The following is a 21,024-nucleotide window of genomic DNA, read 5'->3' on the forward strand; positions in this document are numbered from 1 at the left end:
TAACTTTTGTTCTTTGTCACTCAAGAGTCTGGGATTCAGTCTGGTAAGGCAACTTCACAACTCCTTGTGTGTGTGAAAAGTGGCCCAAATGCCTGTTCTTGTCTTCGGGGGTGGTGTGTGTGTGTGTGTGTGTGTGTGTGTGTGTGGTTTTTCTGTTTTGAACTTACCAGAGGCTCCAGTTTTACAGGCTGCTGCCGCTTTCTTGTCTTCTCTTGGGCCTTTGTAGTGTGCTTGAAAGTCAGGGTTTGCAGTTCCGGTTCATTTTCCTTGTGGGTTCTATAATTCAGAACGCCTTTTGCCTTTATACTGTTTAGTTTGGCAAGCACAGGATTTTCTTCTTGCCGGCGTTGGACATTTTTCAGGTCGATTTCACTCTCTGGGGCTTGGAAAGCCATCTTTACTCCTACATGAATGGTGTAACACCCGATTCTGTGTTACCCCCTAGGTACAGTTCGTGTGCCACTGTACCTTAAGTGAGTCGGGCAAGGGCCTGGAGATTGAAAGAACACACAAAGAGACCTGGGTTATTCAAAAGGAGATCAGCTGAATGCCGTTTATTCAACCTTGGGGAAATCCTTATATACCTAGCTGCTGCACAAGGATTTCCGCCCAGGTAGGTGGTAAATTACCATGCCAAAGATGGAGTCAACAATGCCCTACAGCTAATCACCAGGCGTGGCAGGGGGGGGAAGCACAGGAACAAACAGAATGCTTTTTAGTTAGCTGACCAGAAACTGTCCTCAAGATGAACCCCAGGAACAAGGGTAGACTCGGGCCCTACAAATGGGGTAAAGGAAGGGAAAGAAACTGAGATGTGGTGTTGAACAAAATTCCTGGGGAGAGTCGTAGGAAGTGGAGAGAGGATTAAGGTCTAGGGAGGACTGAACTCACCTGCTTCCGCCAAAGGAAACCAGCTAAAGCACTCAAAGTCTTCCCCAACAGAGTGCTTGAGCCAGAGGAATAAAAGCTGAGATGTATGCCTAGTCTTGAAGAAGGACTGGTCTGGGGACTGCACTGGCTTAGATTTGGAAGGATGAAGAGAAGGGCATTGAACACTAAATTTCTCAGACCTGAGTAAGCAAAACATCTCCTAAGGAACTTGTTTTATTAAAAATGTAGCTAAGGGGCTGGGATTGAAAGACCCCAGTGGTGGGCAGTCTTTCAGGCTGAGGAGACCCTCCCAAGGAACAGCGAGTCACTCTTCGGATGCAAATAGCAAGAGGCTTTATTCAGTACACAGGTACCTGGGGCGACTTAGTCTCTCGGGAGACAAGCGCGCCTGCAGACTGGGGGAAGGTCTTTTTATAGGAAAGAGGGCAGCAGAAGCAGATTACAGAAGCAAATGCATTGTTAGTGGTCAGTTGGAATGGGGCAAGGGGCACAGGTGGTTTTTCCTTTCCCAGCACAGATGTATGGGAACAGATATCCTGTTAATTGATGTCCTGTCCGAATCTATGGATATAAATATCCTGTTTTGCAGCCAGGGACCCTGACCTTACTCTGCACTTACAGTCGTTCGTCAAAAGCTTTGTGAAATGACGTTACAGCAGCCAAGCTGGGATCTTTCATAGGGGGAGTTGTCTCTTCTGTGAATTACTGATATTCTAAGTTGGGCACATGTGCTGACTATAGGCATCCTGTTTCCCTAAGCAAACGGGATGTTCTCATGAGAGCCGGCTAGCTGCAGGTCCTGAGAGGGTCCTGAGGGTCTTAAGCGAACAGGATGTTCTCATGAGAGCAGGCCAGCTGCGGGTTCTGGGGGGGTCCTGAGGGTCTTAAGCGAACAGGATGTTCTCATGAGAGCAGGCCAGCTGCGGGTTCTGGGGGGGGGGGTGTCCAGAGGGTCTTTCATTTTTCCTGTTTCTAGTTTGGCTCCTTATCGCTTGGGGCCAGATGGCTGACCGGCTGACCGCAGATATCTTGCCTGGCTTCTAATGTTACTTGTGTTGCTCCAAAGTTTAAGCCTGGCATTGCTGCTGCTTAGCTGTTTGTCTATACTGTGGGGGTCTTTCAGGATGATGGCTGCATCTACAAAATGCTGTTTCACAAGTATCTTAGGGTTTCTATTGCTGTGCTAAAACATTGACCAAAAGCAACTTGGGGCAGGGGGAAGGGTTTACTTCATCTTACAATTTGTAGGCCATCTTGAAGGGAAATGAGAGCAGGAACTCAAGGCAGGAATTGAAGCAGACACCACGGAGGAACACTGCTTGCTGACTTGCTCCTCGTGGCTTACTCAGCCTGCTTTCTTATGCAACCCAGGACCACCTGTATTTAGGGGTTGCACAGCCTGCAGTGGACCGGACCCTCACACATCAGTCATTAACCAAGAAAATGCTGGGCAGACAAGCCTATAGGCCAGCCTTAGGGTGGTATTTTCTTGATTGAGAGTCCTTTCCAAATGGTTCTAGCTTGTACCAATCAAGTTGATAAAAAGCCAAACAGGACAACAAGCCTGAGGACTTGAGTTTACATCTCTAGCACGCGCGTGAAAAGAAGTGCTGCATGCAACCCCAGCATTGGGGAGTAGTGGCAAACAGGTGGATCCCAAGGCTTGCTGGCCAGCCAAGTTAGCCAAGCTCCAGATTCAGTAAGAGACACTGTCTCAAAATACAGTGTGGGAGCTGGTGATGCTGGTAGTGGTGGTGCACACCTTTAATCCCAGCACTTGGGAGGCAGAAGCAGATGGATCTCTGTGAGTTCGAGCCAGCCTGGTCTACAGAGCAAATTCCCGTCAGCCAAGGTTATACAGAGAAACCCTGTCTTGGAAAAAAAAAAACCTAAATAGATAAATAAATTAAATTAAATAAAACACAAAAACAGAGTGGAGAAGCATTTGGGGAAGATAGGCCAATGTCAATCTCTTAGCCTCCCATGTGCATATGCAAGGGTACACACATAGATGTATACACACACACACACACATCACGTAGTACAAAATGTCTTGAACCAGGTGTTGACATACCTACGTTTTAACCTAGCTCAGTGACAATAAGAATCAAAAGTCCCTTATGTAATTTTAACTTCTCAAGTAACCCCATTAAAAACGAGAGGTCTCGATCTTAATGATGTGCTTTACCTAGCAACCAAACTATCATTTCAATACATAATGATGCTGTGGGATGCAGGGTCATATTTAATTTTTCCGCGTGCATTTTATATCTGGTGTCTAGAAACTGTCCAATTGGTCAGGATAAGTCTAGATTGGTCAGTGTAAGGTCCAGGGTAAGCCTGACATCTCTAGTCCTCACTTTCCAGTCCCCGGGGGTAGTAAGCTACCACCGAATTCATCCTCTCAGAGATTTTCCATCGCTGGGGAGGCGATGCTGGGTGTCTGGCTCTACCCAGCGCTCCACTGGACTCACCCAGCGTTCCTGGACTCAACAGCAGCCGTTCCTGAGGGGTCTCCAGAGGCCTACACAAGTGGTCCTGGGGCAGAAAGCTGAGTCCCAGGAGGAAATGTTTCCCGTTGCGTAGCAACCACTGGGCTTCCAAGGAGCTCGCTACGTCTGGGAGGAGCCGGTCGCCGCTGTAGTGCCTTGGCTCTCCTCAGCTCTCCTCCAGGAGCGCGCCAAGTAATTGGGCCAATCAGCGTTTCCGGAGCGTTGACGTCACTAGTTGGCAGGGAGCAGGAATCCACTCGGAGGATTGCTCCTCTGGGATGGGATTAAATCTCTGGCTGTGTAGACAGCAGGCATAGGAGGTCTGGTCGTTTTGTATGTTCTCTCGTTAGTGGACGGTGCATGATCGTTGACCCAACCTCGAACAGAAATCTGTTGTTTCTCAAGAGGCCCGAGTCTGACTTGACGTTCGCCCACAACTTTAAAATCCCGAGGTGAAAGAAACGAGTCTCAGGAGAAGGCTGGGTGGATTGTTGAAGCCCTTCCACAAGCAGTGAACCACTGTCTCTCCGGTTGGCAGAGACTTGTTTTCAACCTTCGCTACAAAATGTAATCACCGCTGGCAATACCTTCTTTGTCTCTTCCCTCCGCTACAGTCTTTGCATCTTCGGTGGCAACCCCCTAAGTGAAACTGAGCAGACAGCGGCAGGTACCGCATGTGGCATGCTGGTTTGATCCCACCTACCTCCAAGAGGATCATCTGGAGCTGGAGTGTAGATTCAGATCACTCAATCTAACCCACCTCCCCTAGCACAGCATCTGAGTATGGAGCTGGCATTAGTCTCTTGCCTCGCGAAGTTTTCAGGAAACGTGTGTGTTTGGGGGAAGGGGGCTAGCGGGGGATGTCCTACAGCGTGTATGTGGAGAAGAGAGGACAATTTACAAAAGTTCAGCTCCCTCCTACCACTGTGTGGATGACAGGGATGAAAGTCGGGTCACCAGACTTGGCAGCAGGTGCCTTTATCCATTGAGCGACCTCACTGGCCCTAGGGAGTATTTAAAAAGTATATATTTTTAAATTTGGCAACCTGGCTTTTTAGAAGTTCATAAAATGAACATCACACGTTTTATGAATGCCCACTAATTTAGCAGCAAAGGTATTAACGAAGGCCTGATGTTAGGAAAAAAATAAACAAGAAAAGACTCTTAGGCACGCTAAGGCGTCTAAGCAACATGGTGCTTGGCGTGAGAACTTCAGCCCTGGACCCAAGGCAGATCTCTGGAATGCCCCAGAGCCTCTAACTCTCGGCCCATCTCCTCCCACTCTTCGGCATTTTGCACCTGCATAGGGTGCCTTCCCTTCCCAGGCCTTCAGTTCTCCCGCAGGAACAGGCTGTACATACAGCATGTGCTCAAGAGGCTTCCCAGCAGGTAGGATTTTGGGCTCAATCCAGTGTTGGGACTTTAGTGCTTCATTCTGCCTTTCCTGGAGTCTTGTAGAGTGTGACACACACACACACACACACACACACACAGAGAGAGAGAGAGAGAGAGAGAGAGAGAGAGAGAGAGAGAGAGCAGCCGCATGTGTCAGAAGGCTTTCGCTGCTCACAACAGAAATTTGCACTCTGCCCCATTTGGCAGCTTGTCTGGACATTAGCTGGCCTCGAGGCTCTCAGCCTGGATTCTCCAGGGCACCCTGGCCTGCTGTTTATTTACAGCTTGTTCAAAACAGTTTGCCACTCTGTATAAAGTGCTGGCATTTGTTTAAGTTGGCTTTTTTTTTTTTGGTGTTTGGGGGGATAGCTTGTTTTTCTGTTGTTTCTATTTATAGAACTTAAAATTTTTAAAATTAAAAATATTGGTTCTCCACTTTAAACGATTCCTTTTGTAAGCATATGGTCTTGTCTTTGCAGATAATATGCTGAGTCAGGAGGCAGAGGCAGCAATTTCAAGAGTTCAAGGTCATTGTTGATTATTTGGAGCCGTTCATTAACCTGGGATCCCTTCAACTATGTCCCAAACTTAGTCAATAAGATAAGATATACAATAGAGTTTAAGACTTAGAATGTAAGAGATAATGCAAAATATCTCACTATTTTTATATTGATTACATGCTACAGTGATAATATTTTAGGTAAATTGTGTTAAATAAAATATATAATTAAAATAAAGAACATAGTGTGTTAACACCAATGGATTTTTTTCTTTTAAAAATTACATAGACGAAGGGGGGTTTGGGGAGATGGCTCAGTGGTTAAGAGCACTGGCTGCTTTTCCAGAGGTCCTGAGTTCAATTTCCAGCAACCATATGGTAGCTCACAACCATCCCTAGTGGGATCTGTTGCCCTCCTCTGGCATGCAGGTGCACATGCAGAACATTTATACATAAAATATAAACTTAAAAGTTACATATACATTTTATTGATTTATTTGTTTCTTTTGTGTGTGTGTGTGTTTGTCATGGCACACATGTAAAAGTTAGAGGACAACATTTTAAAATTGGTTCTCTCCTTTCACTGTGTGGATCCTGGGGACCAAGCTACAGGTTGCCAGACTTAGTGGCAAGCACTTTTATCCTCTGAGATAACTAACCATACCCACTAATGGTTCTAAAATTTATGAAATTATGCTGTTTGGGTGCAATGAAAAGCAAAATTGCCTATATTGACATTATTTTGAAGTACATCAAGTATTCTTTTTAATTTTTAACTTTTATTTTATGTGTATGAATGCTTTGCTGCCATGTATGACTATGCACCATATGGGTGCCCACAGAGGTCAGAAGAGGGCATCAGATCCCCTGGATCTGGAGTTAGAGATGGTGATGAGCTGCCCCGTGGATTCTGGGCATCAAACCTGGATCCTCTGGAAGAACGTCCACTTAACCACTGAGTCATCTCTCCAGCTCCTGTATTCATATTTTTATAATGTGAGAAAATTAATTTTTTGAGGTACATCAAGCCTAAAAATACATAAACTGCATTGGTTTCTCAGGCTTTAGAGATAAAATGGTACTGGCTTTCACTGAGAATCTGAGGGGACGGGGGTATCCTGTGGCTAGCCGGTTTTCGATGTATATTTTCTGCCATTCACTTCCCAGCCCCCTCACTGGCTGCAATATCTTCATCTTCAAATCTTTTTTTGGGGGGGGGTGGAGGTGGGGTATGTTTATTATAAAAGGAAAAAACAAAACTCCATAGGATTCCTAAGGAGGGAAGGGATATTCTGCTGGGAGAGAAGACACTAGGATACAACATGACAAATGTTTTAACTCCAGGCCTGTCCTCAGTTCCTCCCAGAGCAAACTGGAAGGAGACACTGACGCAAACAGGCAGTTCTGCAAAGTTAGAAACCCTACTCTACAGAGTTGATTAGAAGCTGAACTTGTTTTGCTTTACAAAATTTAATATATCAAAAGGCCTGCTTTAGTGACATGCTACTCCCACCGAGAAATAATCCCCACCCACCCCCCGTCAGTAACAATGTTCAAGTTGACCAGCCAACTCATACCTCTAACTCATATATATATATATATATATATATATATATATATATATATATATGCATTTTAGCCTAAGCATGGGATCAGGTGGTGGCAAACACTGGCATCCCACCTGCTACCTGTCCAGCATCTGCTCCTGCACAGTGGGCAGGGAAACCCTATGTAGTAATGAAGAAGCTGAGCCCCAGATAAGCAGCATTCCTGGTACTTCATCCCCATACCTGCTCAAGAGATCCTTCCTTCCAACCAAGCTCTTCACTTAAACTTGGCAAACCCAGGGATGAGGGTGGTTTTCTCAATTAGAAAGACACATATATCCACACATCCATATATATATATAACTTTTTTGGTTTTACATTTAAATATAAAAATACTACTCTGCTCTTTGTTATAAATGGAGGACCAAGAACTAAGAACCTTTTCTTCTGTTACAGCAGGGCTGTCCCTCAGGTGACACACTGAGCTGTCTTCATGGAGGGCATAAACTCCCCCAAGCAAGGGAAACACGGTACAAGGGAGAAACCTCCAACTGCTCCTCACCTAACTTCCACTGGGAACAGAAAGTTAGCTGAAGAACTAACAGCTCTCCACCAACAGGGAATTGTCAATCCAAGCAGTGGACCCGTGCTTTCAACTATCCTGAAGAAAAATTCCTTCTCTCACAAATATACCCGCTCTGTGACAGCTATGCCTACTGGACATGCATTCCTGATAAGATGAAGCAGTGGTTACCTTCCCTTCCCCTCCCCCCTCCCCCACTAAAAAGCTAGATAGAAAAAAAAGATGAGGGATGGGTGTGTAGAGATTAAGAACACTTGACCCCTCTATTCTGACCAATGAAAGCAAGATTAACTGGGCACGAGGAATAAAAAGACCTTGATATTCCATCCTTTGAGTTACAGTGAGGTCAGCTGGGACAGGAAAGAGTTGGAGTGGGGTGATTAGGAAGGGCTCAGGATCACTCAAAGCCTAGTCCACTTAGTTCTTGTATTGGAACGGCTCATCGCCAGTCTCGTTGAGCAGACAAGTGCAGACAATGGCCTCTGTCACGGCAAAGGGGTCGCAGTTGGCAGAAGGGCGACGGTCTTCAAAGTAGCCCCTCTTCTCCTGGCCGACAGTCCGGGGAATGCGGATGCTGGCACTGTGGTTGGCAATGCCAGCAGAAAAGTCGTTGATGTTGGAGGTTTCATGGAATCCAGTCAGGCGCCGGGCATTGTCCAGGCCACCCTTGGGATCGTAGGTGCGAATGTGGTACTGGTGCAGCTTGCTTAGTTTCTCAATGGCCTCCTCAATGTACTTCAGACCGTTCTCCTCCCGCATGGCCTTGGTGCTAAAGCACCGTTCCAGTTCCCAGGAATGGGCTTGGGATCAAAGGTTGCTATCACCCCGAAGTCTTCACATACACGATGCAAGATAAAACGGGCCACCCAGGGATTATCTCCCATGCGGATTCCTTCACAGGGTCCTATTTGGAATTCCCACTGGGCAGGCATGACCTCGGCATTTGTTCCTGTAATCTTGACTCCAGCAGACAAGCAGGCCCGGTAGTGAGCCACAACGATGTCCCTGGCATAGGCTTTGTCTGCTCCCACACCACAGTAGTATGGATTTTGGGGCCCAGGGAAGCCATTGGAAGGCCAACCAAAGGGGTGTCCGTCTGTTCCCATGAGAGTATATTCCTGCTCCATTCCAAACCAGGGGTGCTGGTTGCTCACCATGTCCATTATCCGTTTACAGGTGTGTCTTAGATTGGTCTCTGCAGGCTCCCGGTTGTACTTGAAAACTTCACAGAGCACCAACTTGTTGGGCTTCTTGCGGAAGGGGTCTCGAAACATGGCAACCGGCCTGAGATACACGTCACTGTTGGAGCCCTCAGACTGAAATTCCACTCGGGTAATTCTTCTACACGCTTGGGCTTGCAGTCCAGGGTGCAGGTCTTTCAGCGCAGCCCTTCGCCGGTCCCATCAACCCAGATATATATGGCCTGGACTTTCTCACCCTGGGGCAGGGACATGTACATTTGCTTGATGCTTTTGTTCAGGTGGGAACTTACTGAGGTGGCCATGGTGGAGGGTGTTCTTAGTGGTGGCCGGCGGGATGATGGATGGGGTGGACAGGCCACGAGAGCGAGGCGAAGAGATCGGTGTGGGGCTCAGTCGGAGCGCTCAACTCCCATTCTCGGCTCTGCCTTCAAATTTTTTTTATGGCTTTTAAGAAATCAGGCACATGTGGCTGTGTCTTCTTAATCATGGTTGAGCCAGAAAAAATACATCTATGTATTGGTGGGCACCGTGGACAAACCTGTGGCTGCCAGAGTCCTGAAAGAGGCTATGGAGCAGCTGCAGCAACAGCTGCCGTCTGTGTAAGTGTTTCCTACACTTTCTTTCAGCTTTTAAAACTATATAAAATAAATATGAAATATGTGTGAGACCTTATTTCTCAGACCTAAGGGCAGCCTGATACCTGTTGGTCAAAATTTCCTCATTTCTACATACCCATCTCCCCCTCAAAAAAAAAACTAGCTGTTTTTTTTTTTTTTTGAGTTGCTAAATGAGATTTTTAGAAAATACCCAGGGTGTCCTAGCTAGTTTTAACTGTCAACTTGGCACAACCACCTGACACAGTCATCTGAGAAGAGAGTCTCAGTTGAGGGACTACCCAGATCGATTGGCCTGTGAGTGTGTCAGTGGAGAGAATGTCTTGAGTGTTAATTGATGCAACAGGGCCCAGGATGGTGGGCGATACCATCCCCTGTACAGGTGGTCCCAAGCTATGTAAGAAAGCCAGAGAATCATGAGTCTAATCAGGCCACCAGGAAGTGCTCCTCCATGGTTTCTGCTTCAAGGGATTCTAGGCATTGAACTCAAGTCCTTCCTCATGCTTGCAGGGTAAGCACATTGCCAACTGAGATAATATGCCAGCCTCCTCCTCTAGTGATCCCCTGCCTCAGGAAAAACATAATCACTGTACTGGATAGTTCTATGTCAACTTGACACAATCTAAAGTCATCTGAGAGGAGGGAGACACGACTGAGAAAATGCTTACATAAGATCTAGCTGTAGGGCATTTTCTTAATTAGTGATTGATACTCAAGGGTCCAGTCCATTGTGGGTGGGGCCATCCCAGGCTGGTAATCCTGGGTTCTATAAGGAAACAGGCTGAGCAAGCCAGGGTTAGCAAGCCAGTAAGCAGTACTCCTCCATGGCCTCTGCACCAGCTCCTGCCTCCAGGTTTGATGGAGGAAGGTCATTGGTTAAAAAAAATAAAGAAACTGCTTGGCTGGCCCTCATAGGTTAGAACATAGGTGGGTGGAGTAAACAGAACAGAATGCTGGGAGGAAGAGGAAGTGAGCTCAGAGAGGCCATGTTCCACTCTCCTGGGCAGACACGCACGATGAAGCAAGCCGCCAGGTCAGACATGCTGAATCTTTCCCCTTAAGACCGGAGCTACACAGTTTATTAGAGATGGGTTGATCGGGATATCAGAATTAGCCAGTAAGGGCTAGAGCTAATGGGCCAAGCATAATGGGCCAAGCAGTCTTTAAAAGAATACAGTTTGTGTGTTGTTATTTCGGAGCATAAGCTAGCCAGGTGACCAGGGTGCTGGGGACGCAGCCCCGCCGCTCCTATTACAACACAGGTTCCTTCCCTTCTTGAGTGCCTGTCCTGACTTCCTCCAGTGATGAACAGTAATAGGGAAACATAAGCCAAATAAGTTGCTTTTGGTCATGGTGTTTCAACCCAGCAACAGTAATGGTAACTAAGACATTTTGTGTGAATTGCTCCCTGGCCTGATTATTTAATTCTCTATAACTTTATGATCACTTTTTTTTCTTACCCGCAGATGTGGTTCTTAAGCAGAATCACCCACAGAGACATCTGCTGCTCCGGACGCCACTTTCAGATTCTATCTACTAGGTTTGCAGAAGCCTGGAAATCTGTATGCTTGTCTGTGGCTGAAAGTAGAACACTAAACTATGCGTTCTGTCAATTGTATCATTGTAATATGTATGACTGGGGACAGAGAGATGGCTCAAAGGTTAGGAGTGCCATCTTGGTGTGGAATTTCCTCTCGTGTGGTGAAAATGTCTTAGAAGTAGGCAGTGGTGGTGTCTGTGCAAGTGAGAATGAACTTAAAATACCCCTGCTTGTGAAAACCAAAACCAAACCAGTAGCTGGGCAGGTGCTGTGTTCTGACTGGGTCCCTGCAGACTGAGTGCGCTTGCTCTCACTTGTGCCTTCTGCTCCCCACATCTCTTTAGACTTGAATCTCTGGGCTCTAGTCACTCTCTGTTGCTGTGACAAAACACTCTGACCCAAAGCTGCTTTGGGAGAGAAGGAGAATCCCTTGTAATCCTTGTGTTGGGGAGACAGAGGCAGGAAGAAGATCCCTGGGATTCTCTGGCCAGTCAGCCTAGCTTAACCAGTGAGCCAATGAGAGAGAGATCATTCCTCCAAGGGGGACAGTGCCTGAAAAATAACACCCATGGTACGTGTGTGTGCGCGTGCACACACACACACACACACACACACACACTCACACACACACTCACACACACACACAAGCGTGTGCTCACACACAAATAAGACTTTACTTTTGTAAGTACTGATGACAGATAAACTCAGGAATTATGTGGAAGAAAGCCTTGAATGTTCCTGAGATATATCTATATGATAGCCTTTGTTGTTATGTATTTTAAACAAAGACCTTTCCTCAGCAGCCACCAAGGTGCTCGATTGGTCATTTCTGAGGAAGCTAAGGCCACATTGGGGTGAAGTCTTCATCACTGTGAGGGCAGTCGGTCACATGGCCTTCATCTTTGAATTCTCTGCATTCCCCCCTTATCCTGCACGACCACGATGAGGACGAGGTAATGTCTCTGAGGAGAAGATCAATGCCCTCATCAGAGTAGCTGGTGTCAATGCTGAACTTTATGACCTGACTTGTTTGCCAAGGCCTTGGCCAATGTCAACATTGGGAGCTTCATCTGTGGTGTAGAAGCTCCAGCAGCTGAAGCCATGCCATAAGGCAGCCTGCCCGCTCCACCACTGCTGCCCCAGCTGAGGAGAAGGTGGGAGCAAAGAAGGAAGACTCCGAGGAGTCTGAAGATGACACTGTCTTTAGTCTTTTGCACTAAACCTTCTAACACGTCCAATGAAAGCTGAACCTGTTGCTGGACTGACCTCGGTTGTATGCCACAAGCACAGGTTCTTGAGGTTTCAAAAATAAAATAAGAAACAAAGACCTTATGCTATTTTAACAACCAGAAAAGTAACTAGGTGTAAAACTGATACAAGAAAGTACAAACTTTGGCAGAGGCCAGGGTGGAATGGATTGGGAACAACATAATTAACCTTCAGTCAAAAGAATGGTTTCAGGCCCAGGAGATGGTCCGGTGGTTAAGCAGGCTTGCCGCCAAGCCTGACGACCCAAACCCACTCAGGGGAAGGAGAGAACCAACTTCTGCAAGTTATCCTCCCCTCATACATACGCAAAATAAATAAAATTTGAAAACTTTTAAAAGAATGTCTCTGTGCTATGAAGATAAAAGGAAAACAGCAGGTGAACTGAGCAAATTGGAAGATTTAGGGCCAGAGTATATTCTCCTGATGAAGCAGGGGCTACAGTCAGCTGTTGAGAACAATAGAACAAAGGTGTCGTATAAAGGCAACGGAGGACTTAAATTTCAGATCCTGTGAACTGCTTGAAATTGTGTTCATATATGTGTGTGTGTGTGTGTGTGTGTGTGTGTGTGTGTGTGTGTGTGTGAATGATCAATTCTCGGAGGAGTCTTTGATCTGTTCTTCCTCAGAACTGGAAACGTGGCCTCTTAAAATTAGCTGCCCTTAGCTTTGAAGGTGGGAAGGTGCCTGGTTTAACTTTGCAAGGGGTTTGTGATGAGTATTTTGTTCCTTTGGCGACATCTTGTGGTCAAACAATATATTACTAGATGAGCTTGGAATTGTGGATCTGATTGGTAGATTTTGTAAAAGACTTGAGAAGTTAGTGTCTCAGAACTTATGAAAACCAATAGTTATTATTGTATTTCCCATACAGTGTTTAGACATTGTTAAAATATATAAAACTGATAATCCATGGTCAGTCTTGGGTAATTGTATTCTGGGAATTTTTTGGAAAGAAAAAAAAAAAAAAAGAGTCCCTGTCCCTCAGGTGATTCCAATGTGCAATCAAGTCCCGGTACCTCTGGCTTAGGTCCTTGCTCTTCACGGTGTGATTTGTGGGCCAAGAGCATTGGCGTCATCTGGATCTTGTTAGATACATAGACTTGAACGTCCTGCCCCCAACCTCCTGAATCAGCCAGTGTCATATTTCGCAAGCAGCTCACTGAATGTTAAGTTTTAAGAAGGGCTGTCACGGAAAACAAGAAGGGTATACAGCATACACAAGGTAGCAATGGTGCCCAGAGGGTGGGCTTCTCCTTTCTTATGACTCCCAGCTACAGGATGTGAGTTACTTTATGACCCCATTGGAAGACTTTTACCGTAAGAAATTCCATCTTTATCAGAGCCATCAACTCTCTGTTCTGCAGTGCTCCCACGATCTCTTCTAAAGCACTTTAGGACAATATTATTCTTCCCTTGTCTTTCTTCTTTGAGTTCCTCTTTCTCCTAAGTATATGTTGTCTATATACAATACTTTTGCAGAACTTTTTCTAGAAATTTCACAATAAACATAGCCGTCAGAACTGGGGGTGATCTGGGAGGCCCTAGCAAGCTAGACTTGACCATTCATCGTCTGTAGGTCAATTAAATGGATGAGAGAAAGTAAACCATAGAAGGTGAGATTTAGTCAATGTGACTACTTCCAGAAGAAGAAAGAAGTCCTGGATTCCACAAGTCCATATTCCAGGTCTCAACATGAGACTTGACTTTTGATAGGAGGCAGCTAACTAAGATAACTCAGCAGTCCTGGTCAAGGTGCAGTCCCACCCCAACCATCTGGGCTCCGGTCTCTCTAGCATGGCACTCTAAGTCAGAACCCTACAAAGTGTCTTTCTGGAAGACAGTCACCCTCTCTGGCTGGCATGGGCCTTCAGCCTTTTCCTTCTCCCAGCACTAGATTCCAGGGGGAAATTTTGGTTTCCTGGGGGCTTCTTGACTCAATGCAAAGAAAGGTGGAGGCAAGTGTCTGTCCAGAATATTCCTGTCCCTGCTGGCATGGTTACACATAGAACAACTTTCTTCTGCTGAGTGCCCCTCTTGCTCCACTCAGGATTCTGTTTGCCAACCATGTTCATAGTGAAAGAAAACCCCTTCTTTCTCACCATGGGAAGAGCAAACAGCCACGTAGACCTAGGAGGTTGCCAAGCTTTGTGGGCAATAAAAGGGCAAATGAGTTAACTATTAACCAGCAGACAGCATAATTTCCCTCAATACCTTGACCTCGGCACCTCTCTTCTCTGGAGGCTCACTTCCTGACATTTCTGCAGAGGACAGTTAGGCAGTGAAGGCAGGAAGCTGGTCTCCTTCCTCTTTCTCCAAGAGGATCCAGGCAGCAGCAGTTGAAATAAACATGGGGCCGTTTGAAGTCACAGGCAGCCTGACAGTCAGTGGATCTGGGGTGCTTAAAGCTGTAGGGGGGAATTTCAAGAAATTGATGATTCAAATTCATTTTGCCACCTTGCTGTTTACTAGTGGCCGCTCAGGTCACTGGCACCTTCATTATTCTGTACTTAAAGGTACAGAATTGTGGAAATATTAAGATGTTTGGCAAGCTTGAGGAACATCGGAGCTGTGGGAGGGCTCATGGGAGACAAAAGGCGATTTGAGGTAAAGAAAGAGAAGGGCTAATGGCCGGTCACTAAGGTAAGGAGTTCCCACTTTCTCACCCAAAGCTGGTACTGTTATGTAAAATCACAGTGATGACTTAAAACAAACAAAATACAAAACAAAAGTTAGTTTTGAAGCAAGGTATGTATCCACAGTGGTTTGGGATTTACTATGTACCCCAGACTGGTCTGAATTGGTGACCTCCTCCAGCCTCAACCTCCCAAGTGCTGGTTATAACCCCTCAAAGAAACTGGACAAATGGCTAACTGGGGTGCCTATTAGCACGCTAAAGCCCACACTGGCTAGGCTCACTCAGTACCCGTGACTCCACCAGGCATGATACCCTAAACCTCTCCAGCCCAGGAGCTTAGCTTCTCATCTCCCAGCTTCTCCCTATATAACCCTGACATTTCGACAAAGCATTCTCTTGGTCCTCCTATTGGCTCCTTCCTCTCTTGGTCCTCCCTCCCGACCCCCCCCCCCCCCTCGTGTCTGTCTCCTGCCTTCTCTCTTTTCCTCTCATTCTCTCCTCTCATGGCAGGTTCAGATTGCTGGCTGTGTTCAGTCTGCTATTTTCTCTTCCTGCTCTGGACTCTTCCCGATGCCTCTGTCTCTAATATCTACAGTTAAAACCCTTCTCCTCAACTATACTTTAAAGCAAGCTTGTCCTCATTTTCATTCACTGGTGATCGCCACTGATAGCCAGGGTTCAGAAAGCACCCCTGGAAGTTCCAGATTCTTGTGTCCCAGAATAAAGAATTGGACAGAGACGGGAAAATAGGTAGATAGTAGCAAAGTAAGAGAAGCTGTTGAGAAAAGATATAACAGGGCTGTGGAGAGATGGCTCAGCCGCTCAGAGGACTTGCTGCTTTCATAGACGACCCTAGTTTGGTTTCCATCAGCCTCATTGGAAGACTCGTAACTACCTGAAACTCCAGATTCAGGGACTCTCTAATGGCTTACACAGACATCGCACTCACGTGCACAAATCCACATACGCACATAATTAAAAATTAAAGTTAAAGTCTTTCTTTAAAAATTAGAAAAGAAGCTGGTCAGGGTGGCTGGCATATGTCTTTAATCTCAGCACTAGGGAGGCAGAGGCTGGAGGATCTCTGAATTTGAGGCTAGCCTGGTCTACAGAGCAAGTTCTAGGACAGCCAGGGAAGACTACACAGAGGAACCCTCTCTAGAAAACAACAACAACAAAAAAGGAACAACAAAGAGCAACAAAAACAAACAAACAAGAAAACAAAGAAAGGTTGTGCATTGCAAGAGAAGAAACGGGCCAAGAGAGTGAGTTCACTGGCTTTAATGGCTCTCCACACAAAGGACTGGGCTTTTATGTTACGTATCTTGAACTTTGGAGCTTGTTTGCAGTGTGGAGTTTTCTGAGCATGCTCTGTCAGTTATATGTAGTTCTACATGTAATTTCACTCATCACAGGTCTCATTAGCCACTTAAATTTCCACTAGGTTTGTGTATTTTAGTATCACAATGAGCCACAGGTCACCTTTATCCCCTCTGGGTGCCTCTGCCCAAGTGCCAGCGGTTTGAGCCAGTTTTAGTTGGTCTTGGGTGTGTGTGCTCCAGCCGTTCTCCTTGCCAACTTTTTCATATGCTCATTTTGTGAGGCTTTGTACAAGGCTTTCCGGACCTCACTTTCCACTCTACCCTCGTGCTCACGGGGGTTCCAGGATGCAGCAGCAGGGCAAGCTTTAGCCTCTTTTAAAAACCTTAGTTTAGTAGCTCAAACATTTTGTTCTTCAGTGACTGGAGGGGTGTGTGTGTGTAGAGAGAGAGAGAGAGATAGGCAGAGATATAGGGGTTCTTCCTTTGTAACTTAGGCTGCTCTTAACTCATAAGCTTCCTGCCTCAATTTCCCAACTTCTATAATTAGAGACATTCAACATTCACGCCTGACACGTGAGTGAAGTTACATTTTTATTTTGTTATCCATTGAAAGTTGGTTTCTGTACTTTAAATCTACTAACTTAAATTACTTTATATCAATTACACTGACAGTTCCTACAAACTACAAACATATGTATATATAAGTATATTAAAATATATAATGTTGTAATATTTCCAATCAGCGTAGCCATCAGAATGCACACAGTGGACAAGCTGAAGACATTCACCTGTTGAAGGGACACTAGCCTACTTGGGAGCATGGCTCTGGCAGGCCTTGCCCTTCTCCCCAGTTCCTTCTGCCTTGCCAGAAATCTTTAGATTACATTCCTAAAGCTAGCCCCCAAAGTCCTTTTCCATATTTGGCCAATCTCTCCTCCTGAGGCTGACTACCAAGGTCCAGCTTTTAAAGTACTGAAATCCAGCAACCCAAAGCCCCCTTTTGGCTCACCTAATTAGCATAATCAGCTAAATGCTGGGGTGGGGGTGGGGGGAGGGGTGGGGGATGGGTGATGTGGAGGGGGCGGGGAGGGGGGTGTTCTGTCTCTTTCACCATTAGAAACTTCCATTTGCCAAGTCTGCCTCCCCTCTATCCAGAGGCAGGCCTGTGTTCCCTCAGGAACAGATATCCCTGTCCCCTTTCCCTTATTTCTCTCCCCTTCTCCCTTGTCCTCTATCTCCTGTGTTTGTCTCTTCTCTGTGCTCTGTCCCTCTGGGGCAAAGGAATCTCTCTTGTGCTGAGAACTTGGCCTTGGGGGGGTCCCACCCCTACTTTTTCTTTCTCCTATACCCTTACAAAGTTATACTCAGGGATTCTGATAAAAGTTTCACCTCCATTGCATGTTTGCCTTGTGTTATTATTTTTTAATTTTATTTTCTTATTTTTAATGGATCCTAGCACAGTTTCCCCTCCCTCCACTCCTCCCAGTTCCACTCCCCCACATTTGGGGGAGACTTTAAAGAGGATGTCAAGTACTTTCAGGTTTTTGTCTTCATTTCATTGCAATATAAATCCAGAAGTCAGAATCTAGAGAGAAGTCAGGGATACATTTACATTCACAAGACCCGCAGATAGCAGGGGTGGTGCTAGCGTGAGGTGTAGAAAGTCCTGCGGAGGATTCTTATTTAGTGGGATGAATAGATGCTGTATTAGGACCCACTCTGGGCATGAAACTCTAAACTGGGCCACTTAAGAGGCATCAGGCTTGGCAAGATGGAAAATTTCAATACTGGACAAAAAAAAGACAGCTCCTGCTGGGAAGGGGATTTCTGTCCACACAGACAGTGTCGGGCACTGTCCTGTGGCAGTAGCTTGCAGCACAGCCCTGCCCAGTCTTGTTCCATCTTTTCTTGGTACCATACTCATGCTAGCTCCAACAACATGGTGCCAACCGAGAGCGCAGAGGACCGAGCAGATCCCTTCTTCAATGTCCTGATCAAGTGTTCTTTCATTCCAGCAGAGTCAGCCCCAGGTCAACCAATTCTTGCCACAAGAGGAGTGGGAGAAAAGATGGAGGAAGGGCAGGCAGCAGAGACTTGACTCCCACTAGAAATGAAGCTTCCTACAAAAGTGTTGGCACTGGCTGGCCTTTAGCTAGACAGCTATGAGCTGTCGCGCTGTCTCCCCCCCCCCCCCCACTCCATCCCTGGGCAAAGGGTGCTGAGGTGTCAGAGTTGGCCAAGTATGACCCTGGGACATTCAGCACCTGTCAGTGGTTGTATGAGGACAAGTCCCACCTCCTGGGAATTCATGACTTTTCCTGAAATCTATTGTTTTGCTTCCTGTAAATTTGTTATTTCAAAATAATATTTTCTGCTCATAAACTTTGTTGTGGTTTTTTTTTTCTCTTAAATCCTCATAGTTAAGAAGGTGACTATATATGCTGAAAAGTGGAGGGAGTGGAGAGAGAACTCAAATCAATGTGGACTTAGCTGATTCTCTCTTGGAATTGTTCTTTGACTCTGTCTTTCTCTGTCACTGTACTTGAGACAAAAGCCATCCCCAGACCCATCTTCCTAATGCTGAAGCTCTATCTTCACTCAGTGGTCCAATAGCAATAATCCCAGTTGGATCCTGTTTTATATTCCTTCCAGCATTATCTCATACCCGTAACATCCATTCCCACACATATTTCCCAGACTTCCGCTTGAAGAAACGAGCAAACTCATTCAGCTCTTTAGTATGTAGCACACCTCCTCATGGCCTACACTTTCTATTTCTCTTCTAGGTGATGTCTTAGCCTGGTTGTAGGTCTAGAGACAGCTAACTATTGGTGGGCCATGAGGGGCATCAATATTGTCTTGCCTGGCATTTCCTTCAGAGAAAGTCACTGCTGGCTTAGCAGACAGTAAAGGCAGAAAAGGCAACATTTCAGGAGATGGGGTGTGAGTACATCTTCTACAAGGGGTAGAGAGACTTCTTCAGGTGACATAAACCCTTGAGCACCTGAGGGTTCAAAGTTCTCAGCTTCGGTGGGGTCCTCCCACACATCCCCATTCCAAGTTACAGGACCCTGTTCTTTACCAACTAATGCCCTCAGTTTAACCACAGAGACTTCACAGCCTTGGACTTGAATTTTTTGCTGTAATTCAGCCAGTCTTATAATGAGGGTTTTGGATTGATTTTTGATATTTTGAGCTCTGTGGCTGCTAGAGAGAAGATCCTCTTTTAGGGCACACTTAGAAACCTTTAGGCTGTTTATTTGCATCTGGAGTAGGTTAATTTTATCACCAAATTCATTGTCCTTCACTGTATTATGAGATGCTAGAAGTTGGTTAATTTTTTTTATCACAGAGTGCATTATTTTTCTTTCCCAGTTTATCCAGAGATGCTAGAAGTAACCAATCAGCAGCACCATTTTCCCATTTTTTTTCCCACAAATTGTTTTATATACAGAGTTACTAATCCATTGCCTCTCACATTTGGTGAATCGGGCTAATCAACTGTATTTGTCACAGTTTGCCAAATAGTTCACATCATAGGTTTTCAATACTTTCGAAGCTTCTAAGAGAGAGGCTTCAGTAACAGTAGGCATTGGCAAGTTGGAATGCCTCCTCTTGATACTTCAAAAATTCGTCATTTGACCTCTGAAGCTGTAGAACCACTTCTCAGACAGGGCTCGCTACAGCAGTGGTTCTCAACCTGTGGGCCACGACCTCTTGGGGGTGGGGGTCTGTCAATCCTTTCACAGGGGTCACTTAAGATCACTGGAAATATTATATTTTTACATTATGATTTATACCAGTAGAATTATGAAGGATAAACAAAAATAGTTTTATGGTTAGTGGTCACCACAACATGAAAAAGGGTCACAGCTTTAGGAAGGTTGAGAACCACTGCTCTAGAGGAACAGAACTGATAGAATATATGCATACACACACATTTTGTATATGAAGTTGGCTTTAATGCCAGTGAAGGAATGGACTTGCCAGTAAGAGCAGGACCAAGCAGGCAAAGAGAACAGGCTTCCATCTTCCGTGTCCTTTATACATGCTGCCACCGTAAGGATGACCCAGATTAAAGGTGTATTGTCCCACCTCAAAAGATCCAGATTAACAGTGGGTCTTTCTAGTTCACGTGATTTAATGAGGAAAAAGCTCTTTACAGGTGCACCTAGCCACCAGGGTAATTCCAGATGTAATCCAGTTGACAACCAAGAACAGCCATCACATTCCTCAAATTCAGCTTTCCCCAGGTATTCTTAGATCAAGAGCCAAGGAGGGCTCTTGAGTTCCTGCAGCTTTGTACAAATGCAGCCTGAAATTTAGTGCTAATCTTTAGGTGAAAGCCTTCTCTCATCAGCTTGGCTGGGAGAGGAAGAAATGGAAACACTAAGCCCAAGACACAGCAGAATCAGTCCCTTCCATCAGTGAATTCCAGTCTTTTGTTCCCACTTGCGTGGGCTCTGCCACGCGAGTGGGAATTCAAAGACAAGCTTGGGCACTTATTAACTGTAGAGAGGAGGCTCCAGGATAGTCCTAGTTGGCTATGGCAATACCTCAAGTAACCTGTGGCCCTAAATTTTAGGACTTCAGTCAAAGTTCTGAGACAAATGGGACTGTCCTGTTCTACAAACGCCTGTTCACACCAGTGACCACGCTTGGAGCATCATGCTACAATCTCATCCTTAGTAAGCACTTAGCTCCACCTGCTGCATGCTTACAAGTCCTAAGAGCTTGTTGTACTATACTTACCTCTTACATTCTTATGAGATGGGAATTTGATCCTGGTCTCACTGAGAAAACCAGAATCCCAGTGGCAGATCTAGAATATGAATCCACTTATGATTCCAACACTCAGTCTATGTATAAGGAGTATTATAGTCACTGTCTGTGTACTGCTCCCTCCCCATTATGAAGTACAGAATTGTGGTGTGGCATAGTTCTTACATGGGCTTGACATATCTCTAGGTCCCTCAAACGTTGTGGAGTCAATAAATAATGTGCACACTATTTTCCTTATAGATCAGCACACAAT

At 45.7% G+C, this 21,024-nt stretch overlaps 1 protein-coding gene and 1 pseudogene across 1 annotated transcript in view; both read right to left on the reverse strand.

The window, feature by feature from the left end:
* Dnah6 (dynein axonemal heavy chain 6) overlaps window positions 1–395 on the reverse strand; it is a 192,270-nt gene extending 191,875 nt beyond the window's left edge. The window contains exon 1 of the mRNA XM_041639106.1: window positions 168–395. Coding sequence (XP_041495040.1) covers window positions 168–395 — 228 coding nt within the window. The remainder of the gene's footprint in view (window positions 1–167) is intronic.
* Window positions 396–7,706: 7,311 nt separating this feature from the next.
* Window positions 7,707–8,955, reverse strand: LOC121440901 (annotated as a pseudogene).
* Between the last annotated feature and the right edge of the window lie 12,069 nt (window positions 8,956–21,024).

Source organism: Microtus oregoni, unplaced genomic scaffold, assembly GCF_018167655.1.
Source record: "Microtus oregoni isolate MIOR12 unplaced genomic scaffold, Mior012 000002F_ref0000024, whole genome shotgun sequence".
NCBI lineage: Eukaryota > Metazoa > Chordata > Mammalia > Rodentia > Cricetidae > Microtus > Microtus oregoni.